The 21988-nt window shown below is 46.3% G+C and overlaps 1 protein-coding gene across 1 annotated transcript; it reads right to left on the bottom strand.

Annotated features, from left to right (window-relative positions):
* Positions 1-6041: 6041 nt before the first annotated feature.
* On the bottom strand, positions 6042-20787 carry LOC104386248 (chromosome unknown open reading frame, human C1orf95). The gene is made up of 4 exons (XM_009994821.1): positions 20775-20787; positions 19260-19439; positions 9049-9057; positions 6042-6178 (listed from the first exon to the last, which is right to left on the bottom strand). The coding sequence occupies exons 1-4, from the start codon at positions 20785-20787 to the stop codon at positions 6144-6146; spliced, it is 237 nt and encodes a 78-aa protein (XP_009993123.1). The 3' UTR covers positions 6042-6143.
* Positions 20788-21988: the final 1201 nt, after the last annotated feature.

The raw sequence follows: 21988 nt of genomic DNA, 5'->3' as shown, positions 1-21988 counted from the left end.
GATGGAAATGTTGAGTACCAGTTTGGAAAATAAATTGCAGCTCCATTTGCAAGTGCATTGTGTGTGAGAGTATGAAGAAGAATCAGCTAGAAAGTACAAGGATGTGTTATTGTGCCATGGTTAGCAAGAACATGGGAGAAGCCATTGCTTTTGACTGGGCAGAATATAGGATCTAGCCAAGCTTGTATCTCTTCTCGTGTCTGGGCTCTAAATGTCAATGAACTCTTGACAGCTTGGGTTTTAATGAAGTTTGGGTTGACTCATAATAAAATGCATTCTGGCTGGAGTGTATGCATGTACATGGACTGCAGGGTCATCCCAAAACAAGTAGGAAGAAAGGCAAGGGTGGGATAAAACAGCCCTCTGAAGAATAATGAGACTGTGACACTTCAGTTTGCTGTCCATGGAGCTTGGCATAATATCCCTTGTGTCACAGTAAGACTACAGCAAGGAGCAATTTCCAGCAGAACTGAAAGATCCTTAATACAATGTGTGCCAGTCCCCACATGCAGGGAGGAACATGCGGCTTTATCTTGGGAAGTAAAGGATGGAGGTACCTGGCACATCTAACACTTCCCATGGCACAGCTCCACGTCAGAGCTATTCCTTCCCAGCACAAAGCTCTGCTGGCCTTCCCGGCTGGTATTGCAAGGAACATGTACTATGGCCAAAAATGATGCAGTCAACTGTGGCCAGCATGGCCAGGCAGGCAAAGGGCTGGGAGGATGGAAGATGGCTACAACTTTTCCACAGGGAGTACAGATTTGGCAGCATTAGTGCACTGAGAAAAAATGTTAACATGCTCTCCATTGAAATGGTTGGGCTGACCCAGAATGAAACTGGTTTACAAATGGTCACAAATTTCAAAAAGACATTTGGTTTAGTTCCTACCTGGAACTGCTTTCCACTGAGGAGTAAATCAGGTGTTCAGCCTTGATGGGCTCAAGTACCAAAGAACTATTTCATTAAAGCCCTTTTTTTGAGAAACCTGGTTTTTATAATCAGGAAAGAGCAGCAAAAAATACCGTGTCTCTGACAGATGGGGATGAAGCAGTTGCATTTATACTTCATTACTTACTATTGCTATCCAGCTGTAAAACTTGCACTTAAAACACCTGTATTTATAAAGCAGAAGATGATGCTGGGGTAGCCTGGTGCCATGCACCTTCAACCAGACCAAGCATTGGCTGTCTGTGGCTGGTGAGGAGGCAGGGCTTGGTCGGCAGTGCTGGTGCAGGACAGCACGGCATGGTGGGCACTTGCAGCATTGCACGGCTCCTGCAAGCCAGGGGTGAGTTATCCACCCCTGCAGGGTGTTGGTAGGGGTTCTGAAATGGGTGTCCTCCCTCTGCTGTGCTCTGGACAGAGGCGTTAAATTGCTGGATGAATGATTTGGCCCTAAAGAGAAAGTGTTACTGATGGCAGAAGCACCAAATTAGCACTTGTAGCTGTGTCTTCACTGCATGCCTCTTCTCATCTGTGCATGAGTTGTGGCCACCATGCATGTACCTCCTGCTTGCTGCCACCTTCCCCACCATGGCTTCCCTAGGAGCCCCTTGAGGTGATGGACTCTGTTTGGTCTGTCCCTGGCACAAAGCTCTGGTCTCGTATGAGAGGACGAAATACAAGTCAGAGAGTGTGTGTGTGTATGGTATTAAATACAGGACTGAGCAGACCCCCTTGTAACCACTAGGGCTTGAAATCTCATCTGTCCTCTCTGGTTTCCCCAGCCCTGCCCTGTGGCTTAGCCTCCAAGCTCATTGTACCCCCATCTCCCTGCCATGATGAACTTTGAAACCAGCCTCAGGACTCCCCATTGCCCAAGAGTATGCTGCTGTTCACAGTCCTTATTTGTTCCTTTGGATGGAATTTGGAGTCTCCAGAGTAGTGCATTGACTGTTTTCTTGGCTTCACCAATTTGACAGGTCAAAAATAAGAAAAAAATGTATAGACCAAAGCCTGAAAGTAAATTATAAGACCTGCACCTCTCCTGCACAGTGCTGCCGGTGTCAAACTCCCTCCTGAAATAACTGTAGCCAGCACACAGATGTAACTGAAGTGATGCTCTTGGAGACCCATGACAGTCCCAGGGAAGGCAGCACTTCCATACAAGGTCTTACTCAGCTAATCGAGTTCTCCCATTCTCACAAGAGCACAGGGACAGACAGCACTAAATGTGGTCAGAAAAGCCAGCAAAACCCTGGCCATGATATTTCTACCACTTTTTGTTTCCAGAGGACCTTTTGTACAGGTGCTGGGTGTCTGGGATGGGGCATCTGCTGCCAATCTGGCATCTGATGCAACAGGAGACATGGCTTTTGGTGGTTTAATGCCAAGTGAAAATGTCAGCTTGTTTAACCCTCCCCAAACTAAGACTTCCTGCACTGTCTGTCCACAAAAAGCTTAAATGCATCTTCTAAAAGTGAATGCATCTTCACATGCACCAGAACAAGATCTTTTAAAGCCACACTTGGCTGCTCCTGTTTCAGAGCTTCTTCACTCAAAGACTGCCAGATTTCTTTTCGACGGCTCTACCAGATAGCCTAATAAAACCTATCAGCCTCTGTTAAGGCTCCTTCACATCCATCCTATGGCCACAGCAGTTTGCACTTGAATTGGCTGTTTTGTTTTGGCAAATGTGGGGGGTAACCATTGCTCTTGGTCATCACGCTTCATGTAGCTGTTCTAGCAAATTGTTTGGGTGGCTTGATGACTAATTATAAACCAGAAAAAAAGAGTTCCCATGGATCATAGCAGTAGCTTGTGAAGGTGTTTTCCAGCTGTGCTACTGATTCCCTGTTTGCTCCTGGTTAGGATCCTATTTACTCCTTATCTTCCCAGGTGGGAAATGAAGGAGCAGAGTTTCTCTGTCTCACAGTAAGTGCTGAAATTCACTTCTATAGCATCCATACAGTCCTGCAAGCCAGAGATGCAGATGCTGCAGGACAGGTCATTGAGCAGCCACCCTCTTAACTGGTCCTTTTGGTAGAAATGGTCAAAGACAGTTCGAATTGTTTAACTGCAGGAGCAGAAATCCTTTGGGTGATTGATGTGGCAATGGTAATCTTGAGGAACTCATCCCTTGGCTTTAACATAGTTGTCATATTTCTTTTGGGTTTCATCTTTACACCACTGACCTACTAGTTGATTTTTTTCAAAGTGCTGCTGTCTTGTAAGCCTGGTACAGAGAGGTAACCACACCTCGCTGCAGTGCAGCTCTGTGGCAGGATTACTGCACCACTTTTCCTCTTGAGCACTTGGGTTAACACAAAGCACCACCGGGTGCATGTCTTCCAAAGAAGCCCACTTCACTGCTGCCTGTGTTGTGTGGCTTACATACCTCTAAAAGTTGATGGCTTTCATCTGTCTTCCTCTAAAATTACAAATGAGCAGCTTTCCCATCTGCACCATGTTATGGATCTTTGCATTCTGAGGAGCAGCCCAAAAAAGCTGAGCACATCACTGCCACTGGGTTACAGGGTAGTTGCTAAATACCTGTTTCTGGCTGCCCAGAAGCCAGCATAGCAGTAGCATAGCAGTGTGAGCCACTGTTAAGGGGGCAAGAAAAGTTGGGTAATTTAACCTACTGCATCTCACTCTTTCTCAGCTGTACAACAGGGGTAGTGATGCCTCATCTAAAGATACTGGGAATTACTGCTAATAATTGTCCAGAATCTGTGAAATACTGCTTTAAACGTAATCTGAAAGGTCTTTTGCAAATTCATATTGGTTTGCTTCCTCTCCTCTTGCTAACCAAGAAGCCAGTTTAAACATACATCTCCTAAAGATGATAGGCACTGTAGAGCATGTGCTCAGTGGGGCTCGTGCAGCTTCGCAGGGGTTTAGCTGAGTGTGTTGGCACATGCACACCATGCTCAAACACCAGGTAGTACTTGCACATGCACAAAGGGAATGTCTACAAAATACACCACCCCAGCTGAAGTCTGGTTTCGTAATATATATGATGAGTTGTTTGTGTTACAAATTTGCATTCTTACTATATGGGTTCCATTTGCCCATCTGATTAAGGCTGCACAGATCAGGGGAAGCACTCAAGCCAGCAACCTCCCATCTCACTGGTGCTCCCAAGGCTCCTGACTTTGACCTCTTCTCCTGTTCTGGCAGCCCAAAGCTTTTCATAGTGCACTGTTGTCAAAGGGTGGGGTGAAAAAAGTTTACCATCTGCTATGCTGCCTGCACTGGCTTAATGTGTGTGGTTTGGACAGGTCCTGTTCCACGATAGGTTAGCTGGGACTGAGGACTGTGCTTTATCATTAGCACTGAAGGAATTAATGACCTGGCAGAAGCTTTCCACAGGCTCACAGCAAAGTGAGGGCATTGTGCAAGTATGACATTTTCCAGGAAGAAAAGTTGTGCACTAAAGCCAGAGGGTGTCCAGCCATGAGGAGAGCATCTGGGACTATGGGGAGGCCAAACTATGTTTCCTACTGGTGTGAACACTGAAGGGACTTCCTACCCCACTAGGTCCCTGGGATAATCAACCACAGACACCGTGCCTGGCTCAGGGCTCCCCTTCACCCTCATCATACCCCTATGATGCCTATAAGGGTTAAACACAGGACACAATTGGGTGTTTTTGAAGCTGGGTCAGCACATCTACAGATGGTCAGGTAAGGAGACACACATGCCCAGGGGTGCTTGCTGTTCTTTGACTTCTCAGCTCTCTTTGCAACAGGATTAGATAAAATAAATTTTAACTAACAGGATCTGCTCTGCATGGAAAAGGAAAATGTGCCTTAAAAGCAAACTTCCATGCTTGGAGAGGGTAGGAGCTTGTAGGGCAGCTGGATTTGCTGCTGTACTCTTGCCCACAAGGTACCTCTGCAGGAGCAACAGGCTGGAAGTGAATCTCAGCTCCATCACCTTTAAGCAGGTCCCAGTATCGGCAGCGGGTTTGTGCAAAGCTCCTCTCACTGAGAGGACCCTCTCTGGGCAAGAGCAGTAGCCTGGTTTGGACCTTTTTATGCAGGGCTCCTCCCATCACCTTTTTGGTGTGGAAAAGCAGCAGCTGCTGCCACCAGGTCTCCACAGCTGAGCTCCTCTCACCCTGCTGGAACACCATACAGGATCAGAGAAATCACTCTGCCTGGCTGCCTTGCCCCGTTTGGCCATGGGCTTGTCAACCACAACTGCTACTGAGCACCTGGTTAGCACCAGGTCATCATCCTTGAGCTTTGCGCACTTACCCCAGGGGAAGCAGACCAGGGATGTTGCTTCAGCCAAGAGCACACAGGATCCATTTCCAAAGTACAGAGATGCTTCTGCCAAGGCCCTTCAAGGGGAGGGGAGGAAAAGCCTCAATTTATTTATTTTTTTTTGGCTCCCCCAGTATTGTTGTACACTGGAAGATTTTGGCAGCATGTGGCTGTGCCCACCACTGTAGAGGCAAGGTGCTGCAGGGCACCAGTCCCTTGCTGAATAAAGGTCTGGTCTTTACATGGTGCCAGCAAGTGGAAGCAGGGGATGGCCCCAGACATTTCAGCAGTACAATACAATTTACAGCAAGCACATTTCTCAAGACATCTGCAAGGATAGAGCTTCATTGAGAGTCATATATACATAGACAGCAGAGGAGGATGGGCTGAGCCCTCTGCTACTGCAAAGCAGTCAAGGAGGGACTCTCAGGGTGCGGGGGAAAAGTACCACTGGTTTGCTTTTACATACTGTACATACATCTATTAGTAGCTCCTTGGCATTTGATGTTCAAAGCCGGCTTTCTTTAACAGTGAGCGTAAAAAGGAGGCAAAACATCTTCAGTTGCTTCCCCCTGAGTGGAGAGGGAAAGAAGCATCTCCCATTCCCCCAGCTCAGCTGCCTGCCCAGGTGCCACCTTCGCCAGCGCTGTCACCTCCTGGCACCCTCCTCCTCGTGCTGGCCAGGGCCAGTCCTAACCCTGGGCACCATCCTTGCCCCATCTCCACTGCTCAATGGGATCAGTGCAAGTCTCCGTCAGCTGCTCTACACCTCCGCTCCACTGGACAGGCAGGTGAACCGGGTTCAAACAGAAGGAAACAAAACAAAAAGAAGAAGAAGAAAGACAAAGGGTAGTGAGAAGGTCCGTGGCCCACAGTGGCCAAAGGAAATCTCTTGCTGTGTTTCTCTGACCATACTTGTCCCAGCCACTACAGCTGTTGTGGGATCCCCTGTTCCTTGTAGCCTGTGAGGAGGGAGTGGAGGGGAATATGATTAGTGTTAATTCCTGTCAAGGAACCTCAATGGGGCTCAAACAAGGCATGAGCCTGATTTACCAGGAGCAGCAAATCATGTGGGAGAACTGGGGCTGCCCAGGGCAGGCTCAGAGCTGCAAGCAGCCCTGCCTTGCTCCAGCCAACTCCTGCCCATTCAACCTCAGGCTGCAGCCACCTTCCTGGGCATGGGGACACAGCTGCCAGTGACCAGCCCTGCTGTGGTGGTGGCTGCTGGCCCTGGTGTGGGCACAGACACATCTGCATTAAAAGTTTATAAAGGCACAGTAGGCACCGGTAGCCACCAGTTCTAGCACAGCCCAATAACCTAAAACTTTTATGGAAATGCTGTCTTTTCTGCCTAACTTAGTCTGTATCAGAGCATGTTTTCCTGCAGTGTAGGGGAAATGTCTGCCGTTACATACTGCTCCAGAGACGTCGCTGTTCGCAAGCACTGATCTGGCAGCTTGCTGGCCTTGCATTTAACACACTCACATCCCTTCTTGCAATCTGTCTGTACATTGTCCTTCCAGAGGACTGCCAGGTAGGAGAAGGCTGGTTTCCTCTATCCATGTTCTAGTTCCTATGCTGGCTTTTGCTAACAGAGCTCTCCAGCAGTAACCAATTTGTGTTGTGGTTTCCAGAGATGAACAAACATGTCTTGGAGGAGAAGAGGGACTCCTTTAATCACATAGTCAAAGTTCAAACACAGACCTTGGGATGCCTTTGTGGGCCCTTTACTTATAGTCTCACTGCCTTGTTCTGCACTTGCTTTACTCCAGCCCAGCAGAATTACAGGTCTCAGAATCTCAGGGCACAGCAGCCATCTGGTGGCACTGGGGAATATAAATATTCCCAGCAGCAAAACCAATTGTACGGGGAAACTGTCCAGATGCCTCCTCTTCCACCACTCCTCCTCTTCCCCTTGCCATGAGGTATAATGCACCTCCCAAACAAGGTGGCAAAACCCTCAGGCAGGGTCTCTATTGGCTCATGCTTGGCCCTCGGGAACACCAGGTCCCCACTGCCTAGCAGCCATATGGATCAAGGGCTCAAGGGCTAAAGCAGCCTGTCCTGCTGCTCATCACAGCTGCCCGGTAAAGAGAGGACCCACTCAATTTGCTGTCTGGCACATAGTGGTTGAAGGGAAGCTTCTGATCCCACAGGGGTTAGCTCCTTCAGCCAGGGGTCAGGGCAATAGGTGATTTCTTGTGCTGGCCCAGCATAACAGGAACAATATTGGGTTTTTTAACACTTTCCTAGATGGTTGCAATGACTGCACCAGAAGCTTTAACTGCTTTCTTTTTACAATAGTATCAATACAAAAGATCTATTTTTAAAAGCAGCAAACAGACTGTCTTTACCTGCACTGTCTGCAATAGTGACGATCTTTAAACTAGAAACTTCTTAAAAATCTGGAGGGCTTTTTTGCTTTGTTTAAATTATGTAAGTAGTCGGCTATTTTTATATTTTGAATTTCAAATCAGTCTGAAATGTCAGCTCAAAAGATTGCTTAACTCTTCAAACACTTTTCAATTTATGCTTTTTAATATTTATTTCCAACCCTTACACCAGGTTTTTTGCACATCCTTTAAAAAAGCTGAAGACAAAATACCAGTACATTCCATAACCCCCATTTTTAAGAGAGTTTTTGCTGAACTGGCCCCAACAAATGAACTTTGCTGTACTTTGGAAAAACCCATGCAGTCATCAAGCCTTGGTAAGTCTGGATCTTCTGCTTAATAAATGAGCACAAGGAATGGAACAGGAGATTAATGACATTGATCAGCATGTATTATCCTGCATCAAATTGCTGCTGATTGTATGCAGCTGAACAGAAAGACCTTCACTTCTTTCAAACAACTTTTCCTAGGGAGGGAGAGATGTTTTCTCATGCATTTATGTTCTAAGTGAGTCAGATATGAAGGCAAGATGAGCCGGTTGGAAACCCACATGGACTTGCCTACAGCATTGCTTCATTTTTTTTAGGGTACACATTAAAAAAAACATAACTAAAGCACATTGACTAGAGAGTTGGGGAATGTCATAAATCCTTAGCTAAAGCAAGCAAGTTGGTTATGCTCACAGTAACTTGCCTGCATAGCTGTGCTTTTGATAAAGGTGTGATAGAAATACTTTCAGTCCTGCTATCAGTTTTGAAGCTGTCTGGAAGCCAGTTACAGTGGCCGAGCCTTGTATCTCTTTTTATACAACCAAAGCAAGCCAAAGGATGACCTGTCCTATGCTAAACTTATTTATTAAAATACTTCAGACATAACTTATTAAATATTTTATATATGAAAATGGTCTTGCACAGTAATAGCAATTCTGTATGAAGCAGCTTTGTGTTAGTATGCCTGCAATAAAGTTAAGGTGTAGTTCTGTAAAGCAGACAGCTCTGGGATCAAGGTTAAGCTGGTCTGAGTATCTGCACACAATGTCACTGATTTAATCTAGTTTGCTTGAAAATGCACTTCTTATGTAAACCACTGCAAGTAAGATTCAGGCAAAAAGAAACCAGTCTGTGCCCAGGCTGTCCTACTGGGACTGGGTTCATGCCGTGGGTGTCCTCAGAATGCTCTTGAGGCTGGAATCAGTCCTTGCCCTGCTCTGAGGGCCTCCTTGGGGTGGAAAACATGTCCCTGGGGCTTTACAGCCATAGAATGGATACAGAGACAGGTGGACACACACATGTACAGGCACACAGCTGACTTGGGCTAGGAGTAAGCAGCGCCAGTCGAAGCAAATCCCAAATGGCTAGTCCTGGCTGAGAGCTCTCTGCTCTCCCTGGGGAGCAGCCACGAGGTGTGAAGAGGAGGAGGAAGAACAGAAACAAACTTACCTTGTGAAACTTTGATGGTGAACAAAAGGAGGCAAAGGAACATGAAAGAAAGAGAAAGGGAGAAATATAACTGTAGGTGATATATCTGAAGCACATGGAAAACCAGAAAAGAAGGAATAAATTGAGACTGTGGAGTAAACATAGAACAGCTGCTCTACCACCAGACATTCATACCAGGGCTCAACATTAATTAAAATCTTTGAATTTGAAGAGCAAATGTGTTAATGTTTAAAGATTGGATGAATGGATGAATTCTCATCTGCTTTCCAGCTCACCAGCCCCGAGCAGGACAGGCTGGACGGACTAATATCTCTGAGCTGTGCTCCTACAAATGCTCTGCTCAGTGACATTGCTTATTACATGGGTTTGACCAAAGGGGAGCTGCTGAAGAAAGATGTCAACAACACGTCATGGCATACCAGATGGTCCATGGTCCAAGAGCTGGGAAAACCACACCTGGCAGCTTTTTGCTGTTTTGCTGCTGAGTTTGCTTGTACCCATGGATAACTCATAACCATGGCATGCCTCAGTCTGGCTGGGCCCTGCAAACCTTGATGGGATTTAACATTCCTACAACATTTTAAGGACTTACTCTATTGCAGCAAGAAACTGCAGAAAAGGGTATTTTAACTACTTTCCTCAGGCATAGTCTGGAGGAGTGCTCTTTTTAGATTTTAAAAAACCTAACAGGTCTGAGGAGGCAATTTATCCTCAAAATTTCCTTCACCTCATGAAGGCTTACTAGCTGTTTTAGGATGTTGTTTTCTTCTGAGTCTCTCAAGCCATTTCTGCTCCCTTTCCTTCCTAGGTTAGTGGCAGTAACTGCTCTATCAGAGGCCCTGCAGAGGCGAAAGGGTCAGTGATGCCTTCCAAAGCCCCTCAAAGCCCAAGAGGACAGTAACCATACAATCATCTGCTGCTGCTTCTGGCAACGTCTGAGTGCTGTAATTAGCAAAGGAGTGACAAGTGGACAGCATGGTTACTGCTGGCTGGCAATCCATTTCTGAGATTCGTCAGCCCACTGCAGAAGGAGGGGCTGCAGCAAGAGTGAAACCACAAGCAATGGTACCTTTGCTCATTCATAGGTACAGCCACACCAGTTGTTAACTCCTGTCAGAAAAGGACCAGGGGGTGCTGATTGACAGCTGGCTGAATATGAGCCAGCAGTGTGCCCAGGTGGCTCAGAAGTCCAACAACATCCTTCTCTGCATCAGAAATAATATGTCCAGCAGGAGTATGGAAGTGATTGTCCCCTGTACCTGGCAGTGGTGAGGCTGCACCTCGAACACTTGTGTTCAGTTCTAGGTCCCTCACTACAAGAAGGACACTGAGGTGCTAAAGTGTCTCCAGAAAAGGGCAATGAAGCTGGTGAAGGGTCTGGAGAAAAAGCCTTATGAGGAGCATCTGCGCAGAATATGTTTATTCTGCCTGGAGAAAAGGAGGCTGAGGGGAAACCTTATCACTCTCTACAACGATTTGAAAGGAGGTTGTATCAAGGTGGGAGTTGGTCTCTTCCCCCTTGTAACAAGCAACAGGACAAGAGGAAATGGTCTCAAGTTGCACCAGGGGAGGTTTAGGTTAAATATGAGAAACTTCTTCACTGAAAGAGTAATTAAACACTGGAATAAGCTTCCCAGGGAGGTGGTTGAATCACCATTCTTAGAGGTGTTTAAAAGATGTGTTGCTTAAGAACATGGTTTAAGCACTGGACTTGGTAGAGTTAGATTAATGGCTGGTAGAGTTAGGTTATGGTTGGACTCCATGATCTTAAAGGTCTTTTCCAACCAGAAGAATTCTATGATTCTGTTTGGAGGCCAGAACCTGAGTGAGGGCTTCCTTCAGAAACCAGGTTTGACTTCTTCGCTGTGTTTATTAGAGGCAAAAAAAGACCTGGACAAAGAGTCCCTGATTTCTGTCCCTGTGACACCTTAAGTGTGATATTACTCTATTGATTTCTGTGCTGTGTCTGTCAAGAAATTGTTCATATAAGGAGCTCTGAGCAACTAGGGAGTTCCTGGAAAGGCCATTCCTCTGCCTTCGTTCTGCATGATGCAGCTAATGAAGATGTGTGCTGCATGGGCTTGGGACAAGCTGTGCCTGTAGCAGAGGGAACCTTGCCCAGAAAGCCTTAGGAGGCTCATTTTCTGGTTAGCCTTGGCCAGTTCTGTTTGGCCTTGGCTCTGTGCCTTGTCCCTGCAGCCCTGCCTAGGGCTTTGAGGACAGCACGGTGTGGCAGCGCTGCCACCAAGGGCAGCTGGATATTTGCAGCAGCAAGGATAAAAATCCAGATTTTACTTTTTTTTTTTTTCCAAAATAATTAATGCTTTATTTTAATCTACCTTTGCCTTGAGACAGCAGGTAAAATGAAGGACCATTCCAAAAGCCACATGCTTGTTTGAAGAAGATATCTGTAGCAATTAATGGGACCATTTGGCAATTCATTTAAATTAGCAGAGAAAATTTCCCATACCATTGTGCTGCCAAAAGGAAACTGCACCTAATTAACATTCTTTCTGGGATAGAGGGTAGATTTAGCTTTATTAGGAAAAAATTTTTTTCCTGTGAGGGTGGTGAGACACTGAAACAGATTGCCCAGGGAAGCTGTAGATGCCCCATCCCTTACGTGCTCAAGGCCAGGCTGGATGGGGCTTGGAGTAACACGGTCTAGTGGGAGGTGTCCCTGCCCATGTAGGGGGGTTGGAACTAGATGATCTTTTAGGTTCCAACCCAAACCATTCCATGATACTGAATATCACACTAAAGGCCACTCTACAGGAGATGGGAGCTGGACGGGACCCCTGAGGTCAGTCGGTCTCTTCCTTTGTCCTACCTTGATCCTGACAGACATGGATCTACCCACTCTTGAGGTCCTCCAGTGACAGAGAGGGTAGATCCTGCCATGCTACCTCTTAAACATTTTTACCTTACTGGAGGGACAATGTCCTAATTTCCATACAGACCTTTCCTGCTGTTTAGATCTGTCTTTGGCTGAACTGCTGCTCTCTCACGTTTACCAGCCCACTGAATCTCTTCATTATCTGCTGCCTCATGCCCCTCTGGACTCTCTCCAGCTTGTCCAAGTGAAGTGCAGCCTCCTTAGATGGCCACAAGCCTCACCACAGCTCTGCATCTACTGAGAAAGGTGAGGGAACCAATTAATGTCCCACAGACTCTGCTCCTACTTGCCTGGGCAGTGTTTGTTCCCTCCAGAGCATGTCCTCCTGTGCAGCTCATGACTCACTGCAAGTAACCACATCCTCCTCTGAAAAACAAGTTGTTCTCTAGAGTGTACTTACGTGGTTGATTAATCCTTCATTAGTGTCTTGGACTTGTCTCTACTGAGTAGCATTTATGTTTTTCAGATCATTTATTTCATTTGCTTGAATCCAGCCACTGCCCTCTCTGTGCCAGCCATCCTTGCAGCAACTGACTGTGCAGGGCTGGTAAACCCCCTTTGCCAGTCCATCAAGTCATGAATGAAAATAATGAGCAGAGTTGGATTCAGCGGGGACCTTTCTCCTTTAATCTTTTCACTTCAGTAAAATGCATTTAGAGAACAGTTCTTGAGTACATCTTCACTCCAGCCACATCTCCCTGCCTTGCTGGTAGAAATGCTGTGTGAGACCATGTTAGAAGTCAGGAGGGATGGCCAACTGCCACTGCTCACAAAATTAATCCCTCTGACACAGATGGGAATAAAGACAGCCTGACACAGCTTTCTCTGGAGAAATCCAGGCTGATTTTTATTTTTATTTTCTAAATGAATGAAAGTCACTTATTTGACTACTTTTTTCCAGGAACTGAAGTGTACCTGTTTGGCCCATAATTCTTCTCCTTTTCCCCTCATTAAAGATAGTATGACATTACCCCCAAAGCTCTCCCCTCTGAGCAGGCTCTCCCTTTCAAAGGCTGAGAATCAGCACTAGAAGACGAAAAAACTCTAATAAGCCTCCCTAACTCCCACCCAGCTCTCTACCAGCTCAGACAGGCAGGTCCAGATAGAAAACAGTGACAAGTGGTGTCCCTCAGGGGTCAGTGCTGGGCCCAGTGCTGTTTAATATCTTAATTAATGATATTGACAGTGGCACTGAGAGCACCCTCAGCAGGTTTGCTGGTGACACCAAGCTGGGTGTTGCGGTCGATATGCCAAAGGGACAGGATGCCATCCAGAGGGACCTGGACAAGCTAGAGAAGTGGACCCAGGTGAACGTCATGAGATTCAACAAGGCCAAGTGCAGGGTCCGGTACCTGGGCTGAGGTAACCCAAGATATAAATACAGACTAGGGGAGGTCACACTTGAGAGCAGCCCTGTGGAAAAAGGCCTGAGGGGTACTAGTGGATCAAAAGCTGGACATGAGCCACCCATGTGCAATTGCAGCCCAGAAGGCCAACTACATCCTGGGCTGTATCAAAAGAAGTGTGGCCAGCAGATGGAGAGAGGTGATTCTGCCCCTCTGCTCTGCCCTGGTAAGACCCCACCTGGAGTGCTGCATCCAGCTCTGGAGCCCCTAACACAAGGACATGGACCTGTTGTAGTGTGTCCAGAGGAAGGCAACAAAAATGATCAGAGGGCTGGAGCACCTCTCTTATGAAGACAGGCTGAGGGAGTTGGGGCTGTTCAGTTTGAAAAAGAGAAGGCTCCGAGGGGACCTCATAGTGGCCTTCCAGTACCTGAAGGGGGCTGGACAGGGTTTTTTTACAGGGGCTTGCAGTGAGAGGACAAGGGGTAATGGTTTTAAGCTGAAAGAAGAGAAATTTAGGTTAGAGATTAGGTGTAAATTCCTCAGTGTGGTGAACAGGCTGCCCAGAGATGTTGGGGGAGCTCCATCCCTGGAGATGTTCAAGGGCAGGTTGGATGGAGGTCTGAGCAGCCTGTTCTAGTGGAAGGTGTCCCTGCCTATGCAGGGGAGTTGGAACTTGATGATTTTTAAGGTCCCTTCCAACTCAAAAAAAATCTGTGATTCTGTCCTGATCCAGGGAGTGGGGCACTCATCCCTCAGGGAAAGTCAGAGTGGACACCTCAGCCTCCAGCTGTTTCCCACCCTCTTCCTCACTGCTAGTCCCCATCAGCTTAGTAACCACCCCCTCCAGGCCATCAAGATCATATGACACCCTGGCAGGGACACATAGATACTTCAAGACAAGGAAGATTAGAGGTGGGCAGCACCTTGTTATTTCAACTATTTCCCACCTGCATGCAGATTCAAGGTGCAACAGGGTAAAATTTCTGACCAGTGCCTCAAATAATTTGCTTGCACACAAACAAAACTCAAACAAAGTGAATGGTCTCGTGGCAATGTTTTTAAATGGAATGTCTTATTTCTTGCATTTTGAAACATTGTTTCCTTTTAAGACACATTAACTCCTCTAACACTTCTCTACTGCCACCAGAGAGACTGGGATGAAATACTGTTGCTGTGATTGGGGTCCTTGGCATCCTCACCACATGCTGCTCACCCACCCTCTGCCTTCAAAATTGGTGGGGTCCAGCCAGGCATGGGGAGCAGCTTTGGGTCGATGATCTGGATGAGGGGATTGAGGCACCCTCACTAAGTTTGCAGATTACACCAAGTTGGGTGGGAGTGTTGATCTGCCTGAGGGCAGGAAGGTTGTGCAAGGGGATCTGGACAGGCTGGATTGATAGGACAAGGCCAACTGTATGAGGTTAAATAAGGCTCAGTGTCAGGTCCTGCAGCTGTGTCCCAACAAGCCCATGCAACACTACACTACAGACTCAGGGAAGAGTGGCTGGAAAGTTGCCCAGAGTAAAAGGACCTGGGAATGCTGATTGACAGCTGGCAGAATAGGGGCTAGTGGTATGCCCAGGTGGCCAAGAAGGCCAAGAAGGCTTGTATCAGGAACAGTGCGGCCAGCAGGACTAGAGCAGTGCTCAGCCCCTTGTACTCAGCACTGGTGAGGCTGAACATCAATTATTTTGTTCAGTTCTGGGCCCCAATCCTGATTTGATCCAGGATTAAGACAATTTTCCTTTTATTGATATTTTTCTCCTTCAGGGAGCTCTCTTTTAACTAGCAGCAAGTTTTCTAGCTACTGGATTGATAACACTGGAATGTTTATGTTACTGATGGGACTGCAAGTTCACTTTGCTCTACTTGTTGAATCTGCAGCCTCAAATGCTAAGGGACAAGAAGAGTAGTATCTGCAGCCCTCTTGTAGGGAGAAGTGGGCTAGATGGACAGCAAATTCAGCCAGAGATATTCTGTATATATACATACATGTAAGACTCATTGTAAGGTCAGAGATCATGGAAGTCAAGCCCCTTTCTGCTTCTTCTTCCCTTCTCTTCCATCTATGGCCAGTGTCCAGGGAGGACTCCATCTCTCCATCACCACTGATCCCTAGGCCTGTGCATTCCTGACCCTCACAACTCTACCCTCAGCTCCTGTCTGCTCTGCTGCTCTCTCCAGCAGCTCTGGGACATTTCAGAACTGCTCACAGCTCAGGAGGTGCCGTGGGAGTTGCTGGGGGGTGGGAGGAGGCAATAGGGTTTTGCAGGACTCAGGATTGACAATTAAACCAGTGATGATAATGCTCTTGATCCCCTCCCCCACCCACCCAGGCAGGGAAGGAGAGAGAATAAAGAGAGAGTGACTTTCCAGATTGAAAACTAAACTAGACAGATTTAATTAAATACTAACGATAAAATAAAATACTAATGATAAAATAAAATGTACAATTATATACAAGTCTGTTCAGCAATGTGCCAAACCCTGGACGTGGCCATGGATGGAAGAGAAGGGAAGAAGAAGCAGGAAGGGGCTTGACTTCCATGATCCCTGACCTTACACGGAGCTTATGTAGATATATGTAATGGAATACTTTGGTCAATTTTGCTTTCTGTCTAGTCACCTCCTATGGGAGGGTTACAGATACCAGAATCACAGGATCACAGAGTCCTGGGGGTTGGAAGGGACCTCGAAAGCTCATCTAGTCCAACCCCCCTGCCAGAGCACATCACACAGGAACGTGTCCACGCAGGTTTCAATGTATCCAGAGAAGGAGACTCCACAGCCTCCCTGGGCAGCCTGTTCCAGGGCTCTGTCACTCTCACAGTAAAGAAGTTCTTCCTGATATTCACATGGAACCTCCTATGCTCCAGTTTGCATCCATTGCTCCTTGAATATGACTCTTCTGCTCCCTTAGCATCTGAGGCTGCAGATTCAACAAATGAAGCAAAGTGACCTTGGCATCTCAGCAGTAACATAAACATTTGTTACAGTTAGACTCAGGATCGACAACTGAACCAGCAACAAAAATGGGGAAGGAGAGAGAGAATAAGAGAGACTTTTCTGGATTGAAAACTAAACTATACAGCTTTAATTAAACACTAATGATAAAAGAAAATATATACAATTATACACAAATGTGCTCAGGAATGTGCAAAACCCCTGTTGCCTCCCCCCACCCCCAGCAACTCCCTTAGCTGCAAACTGTCCCAGGTGCCAGAGTGTAGAGTTATGTGGGTCAGGGGAGCTTGAGCCAGGGGGGTCGGCGGTAATGGATGGACAGAGTCCTCCCCAGATGCTGGCCATGTATGGAAGAGGAGGTAAAAAGCAGCAGGAAGGAAGTTGTCTTCTGTGATCTCTGACCTTCCTCTGAGCTTACATAGATATATGGAATGGAATATCTCTGGCCAGTTCTTCTGTTTGTCTAATTCAGCCTCCTATGAGGGGGGTCATAAATCTCCCCATAGTGCCTGAGCTGGCAGGGCAAAGACGTGACGTCGAAGTCCTGGTAATAGCATACATTCCAATATTTTTAAACATTCCTAGCTGGAACACTTTGCTACTAGTTAAAAGAGTTTACAGAAGGAAAAAAATAATCAGTAAAAGGAAAAGTGGCTTAATCCTGCCTCAAACCAGAACAACATTCCAGTGTTATCAGCTGGAAAACTTGCTGCTAGTTAAAAGAGACTTCACTAATAGAAAAAAGAAGAAAAAAAAAATCAGTAAAAGGAAAATTGGCTTCATCCTGTCTCAAACCAGGACATTTCACCCCTTATTCCATACCATACATTACATGTAGGCTCTATATTTTACCAACTGTCAAATTAAGGATTTTCCCTCAGAGTTAGAGCTCTGGCTTAAACCTGTCCTGGCTCAAATCGGGACAATAGTTTATTAACAAGACTATAGCCAAAGCCATAATCTGTTATGTGGTAAGATATACAGTGATAACAGGAGTTTTGATACTGATCTAAAGAGTGGCACTGTATAGTAAGGCTTTTTATGTGAACAGAAGGGTTTATGTTCGTAATGGCAGGGTCAGTTTTACCTCTCTGTTTTCTCTTAGGCTGAATCTCCCAGCTCTTGATCTAAATGTAATTGTTTCAGTAGGGATGATTCTGCTGAATGTTTATAATGTGCTGTGGATGTGTAGAGTGGTCACAATCCACTTCCCCATAGGCAAAGTTGCTGCCATTGGTGCTGCTGCTCTTACAACTAAGGACACTTCCACTCATCCAAACAAACAAAAATTAAAGTTAATCCTGTGACCGAGAGCAAAGCAAAGAAACAGCCATCCGAAACCACAAGAACAGGTTTAGCAGTAGAGGACCCCATTTTAAAAGCAATGGTAAAAGAACTAACCGAAGAAGTAGACTCTTCTAAAACTGGTAACAGAGCAGGCCCTTCTCAAGCAGATAGAAAAGCAGGCCACTCTCAAGCAGATGACAATGACAAGCTTGTCCAACCTTTCTCTCTAATGCTCTAAAGGAACCGCACCTCATCAGAAGGGATTTTACCTGCAATGAAAGTGTGAGCTGCTTCTTTGTTGGCTGCACTGATGCTTTGCTAGTGGGGCTGATACCTATGACTTGGATGAAAGAGAAGCCAAGCAATTGGGATCCCTGGCCAGAGATGCTGGCACTGATAGAGCAACTGGTATTAAGACAGGACATACCACCCCATGGAACCGAGAGAGAGCCATCACACATTTGAGAGAATTAGCTGTGTGAGAGGTGAGCTATGATAACCACAGGATTACAAATTCTGATGATGTTCTGTGTGACATGCCCATGCTCCAGAGGTTCGTGCAGGCTGTACTAGCACCACATGCCTGTATATTCTCCTTCATGGGATATTTAGATGACTACAAAGGACCAACTGTGCATGAAGTGGCTTTTAAAGCACAACAGTATGGAGGAATGTTTTATGATTCCCACCAGTTCTACCCCTCAGCCATTCTGATGATGTTCTGTGTGACATGCCCATGCTCCAGAGGTTCGTGCAGGCTGTACTAGCACCACATGCCTGTATATTCTCCTTCATGGGATATTTAGATGACTACAAAGGACCAACTGTGCATGAAGTGGCTTTTAAAGCACAACAGTATGGAGGAATGTTTTATGATTCCCACCAGTTCTACCCCTCAGCCATTGAAAAAATGACTGATAGAAGGAATAAGATGAGGCTGTCTCCTTAACTGTCTGCAACATGATAGAGGTGATATGACACAGGTAAGAGACAACTTTTACACCAGTGAAAGTTTTTAGCCGATAACATTAAAGAGCCCGTATTCTAGATAATATATAGTGTGTGTCCTAAATTATGTTTAAAATAGGTTTCCTCTCTTCCTCCCCTAGATTCCTGTTTTGGAGGGTACCTAAAAGGTGTAGGGGAAATCCTTCTAGGAGTAGCTAAACACTCCTGCTCAGCCTAAGAACTTGGTGTCAAATGTAAACAAAAGCCTTTGGTGAAATGTATTCTGGAGAGGAAAGGGAGGGTCCAGGAGAGTCCTCAGGGCTTTTCTGGGGACAGCTGGCCCTTTGTTTTCCCTGGGAGCAGAGCCACCCTGACCAGAAGGTCTCTAACAGAAGAGATGCAGCCGGAGCCAAGAGGGAGAATGGGCTTTCTCGTTCAAGCCCTCGCACTCATGTGTCCTAGGCAGAAGACACTCCACACAGCAGAGTTCTAGGTGACTTCCCCTTCCTGATTTGATAAAGAGCAAAGGAAGATCCTAACACGTGTGGTGTATTGGGAGGCTCTTCTAGATGTGTCACAGGGCCCATCCCAAGTGCCTCCCAGTGATTTCTCTGCCTACTTTGTTTCTTACAGACTTGCAAAGTCCATCCTGTGGCTCTTCTCCCCTACAGTGCAGCACAATGGCTTGCAGGGTCATTAGATTGAACCCAGCAACATGGCCACGGAAGGGAGAAGTCAGGGTTTGGGAATAAGTGCGCTGTACTTACTTGCAAGAATGACCATGTCCATCCCCCAAAATATACTCATAATCCAGCCAACCATCACAATCGCCGTCAGGACCTGAATCAGAGCAGCAGCGATGTTCAGCCAGAAGACACAACAAGTGTGCCTGTCAGGGAGGTCAGTCCGGGCTCCGCACAGCACGGTGAAAGCAGATACAAATGTCCCTATGGAGAGAGCAGAAACAAAATGCCCAGTGAAAGGCACGGCTTTGTGACAATTTCCTTCCTTGAGACTCACTTCTCATAGGATCCCACTTCTTGTGCTCCCATTCCAGCACAAAAAGCTGGAAACACTTTACAGAAGGGGAGAAGTAAGCACAGCCACATCTCACTTAAACATGCAACTGTCTCCCATTGAATAACACTGATAGATAAACTTGAAAACCAGGACAGAATAAACACTCTTTATGTTTTGGTTCCTTCCCCACCATCCAACAGTAACTACTTAAGCTCTGTAGGCAGTTTACAAGGGAGTGCTGTGTGTCTGTGAAAGTACCAGTCTGTTGGCGCTCCTGGAGAGAACATTTACTATGCAGAAGCTCTAAATGGGAAAATTGTACCCATAGTTTGAGCAGGACTGGCTTTAGAAAGCTGTATGGGTCTGACAGTCTATTACTATTCACAAATACTGCTCCAGAAGAAGCACACAAACACGCACAAAATAAAGGGTGCTTATGTGCCATTGCACCTTTGTACAACTTTTCCCCATCACAATTTTTAACCTGAGATCATGTTTAACAGAGCAGAAGCAGCTAAACCAGTGCTGAGGCCAGGTGATCTGGCATTGTAGCTCTTGAGACCAACTTAAAAAGCCACCAAACACCCTTCAGTCTTCCTAAAAAAAAATCAGGTGAAGGATCTTGTTGATGTATGAAAGTTAAAGCTGGGGGGGAGGAAAACCTACACCACAGCAGCCTTTACAAAGATTTTTCCTGGATTTACCACATTAATGTTGGCAGGTGTATGAGGCAGATGTTCTGAATATACTGAAAATGCATGAAATGTGCTGGTTCTTGTTTGCATGATTCAGAAAAACTGTGCAAGACTGTTAGTAACGATTACACTTGTTTCCTTGGTTTTATAGTGAATGTCGTATATATTGGTCAAGACATCCTTGGCTCCTAAGTGTTGAGAACTCATTTTTATACTCTAGTTTGAGGTCTAAAGGAGTTGTTTCAGTTCTGGAAGTGTCCCATTCTTGGCATCAATGTATACATTAAGCTGTGGGTTACTATGAGGGGAAGAGAACTACTAAAACTTGCCCAAGAAAGGTCTACAGCAGTATCTGCTGATACGGAAAAACCTTCCTCTGCTTAGGTGGGTAAAGCTGGACTGTGGAAAGGGTACTAGTAACACAATAAAATGAAGTTGTAAAGTGTTAACACCCAGGTTCACTATCTGCTGAAGTCTCTTAAAGCTTCTTAAGTTTGTTTCCTTGCTTGAGAAAACAGATGGAAAATAAAACCCCCTGGAAGTGTTCTGACCAGTGCAAGTCCTCACCAGTGTCCCCCATTTCCACCTTGCTGGAGCACGCTAGGATGTTGGCTGTATCAGAGGGAACCCGCCAGCACAAGTGTTATCACCTAAGCCATCTGAGTGTTCTTTTTCAAAGCTTATTGCAGCAAACAGAAAAGGCTGGTCCAGAAGAGCATTTGAGGTACCTGTGTGTGAACTATCATGGGTCTTGACCGTGCCTCTTCTTCCCATGGTCAGCTCAGTGCATCACTCATGCCGTGAATCTCTCTGGCTTGCAGCAAAGGCAGAGGTGTGACAGGCTGCAGGGTGTCCTCCTGAGGAAGCTAACCATTCTCAAATATCTGGGCCCAGCTCCAAGGCCAGATGTGCTCCTCTGCCAGGAGTTGTGTTCTCACTCCACTCCCTTGCAGGCACTTAAGGGAAGATACAAAGCCACTCGACATTCAGCCCCCTTTGAAAATAGGTGCACTTAAATACAGCTGTGCCCCAGAAGCAGAACAAACCGCTGAAGAGTTTGTAGCCTTCTCACCCCAAGCAGCCTGAGAGAGCTGATGAGTTCATGCTGCTACTGGCATGGGGCCAGTGTTTTGTACAGAGGCTGTAATTTACACTGATTTTTCACCTGTCAGGTGCTGGACTTGCTTCTCTTGAAATATAAAGAATGCAGAGATGGCAAGACTGCAATACAAGGCTGCAGCATCACCAAGGTTTATGTGGCTTGGCCAAGAGAATGTGCAACCCAAGTGTCAGTAGCATTCCCTACATACTTCCTCTTGAAGTTCATTTCAGCCATGAAAGTAAGCCAGGACTCAGTGCAATTACCTGGTTTGCTTTTGGAAATAATGGTGGTTTAGATCAACATCTCAAAAGCTTGGTTTTTAGGCTAGGCTCTCCTCCTCTTTCCAGTATCCCTACTGAATAAAGCCTACCCCCCACCAAACACAGTGCAAGGGCACTGGAGCAGACAGCTGGCTTTAAAAATTTGAGGGGGAAGAAGAGCAGGAGCAGTGAGCAGCTTAGGAAACAGGAAGCTTGCTTTGTGCCAAGCAGCACCTCTTGGACTTGAAAATCTGAATCCCACGTGCATAGGCCAGGCATAACAGGCTTTGCTGCAAGTGGGGAACATTAATGATGTGCAAAACACCTGGCAGCAAAGCCCTGGCTTGCAAATGCCAGGTCTTATGGGCAGGGTTGGTGGCAGAACCCGGGCAAAAACAGCAGGAGCCCAACGATTGGAG

The sequence above is a fragment of the Chaetura pelagica genome, unplaced genomic scaffold (assembly GCF_000747805.2).
Source record: "Chaetura pelagica isolate M959 unplaced genomic scaffold, ChaPel_1.0 scaffold2, whole genome shotgun sequence".
Taxonomy (NCBI): Eukaryota; Metazoa; Chordata; class Aves; order Apodiformes; family Apodidae; genus Chaetura; species Chaetura pelagica.
The sequence above is the reverse complement of the archived record's forward strand: the minus strand, read 5'-3'. Positions and strand labels throughout refer to the sequence as shown.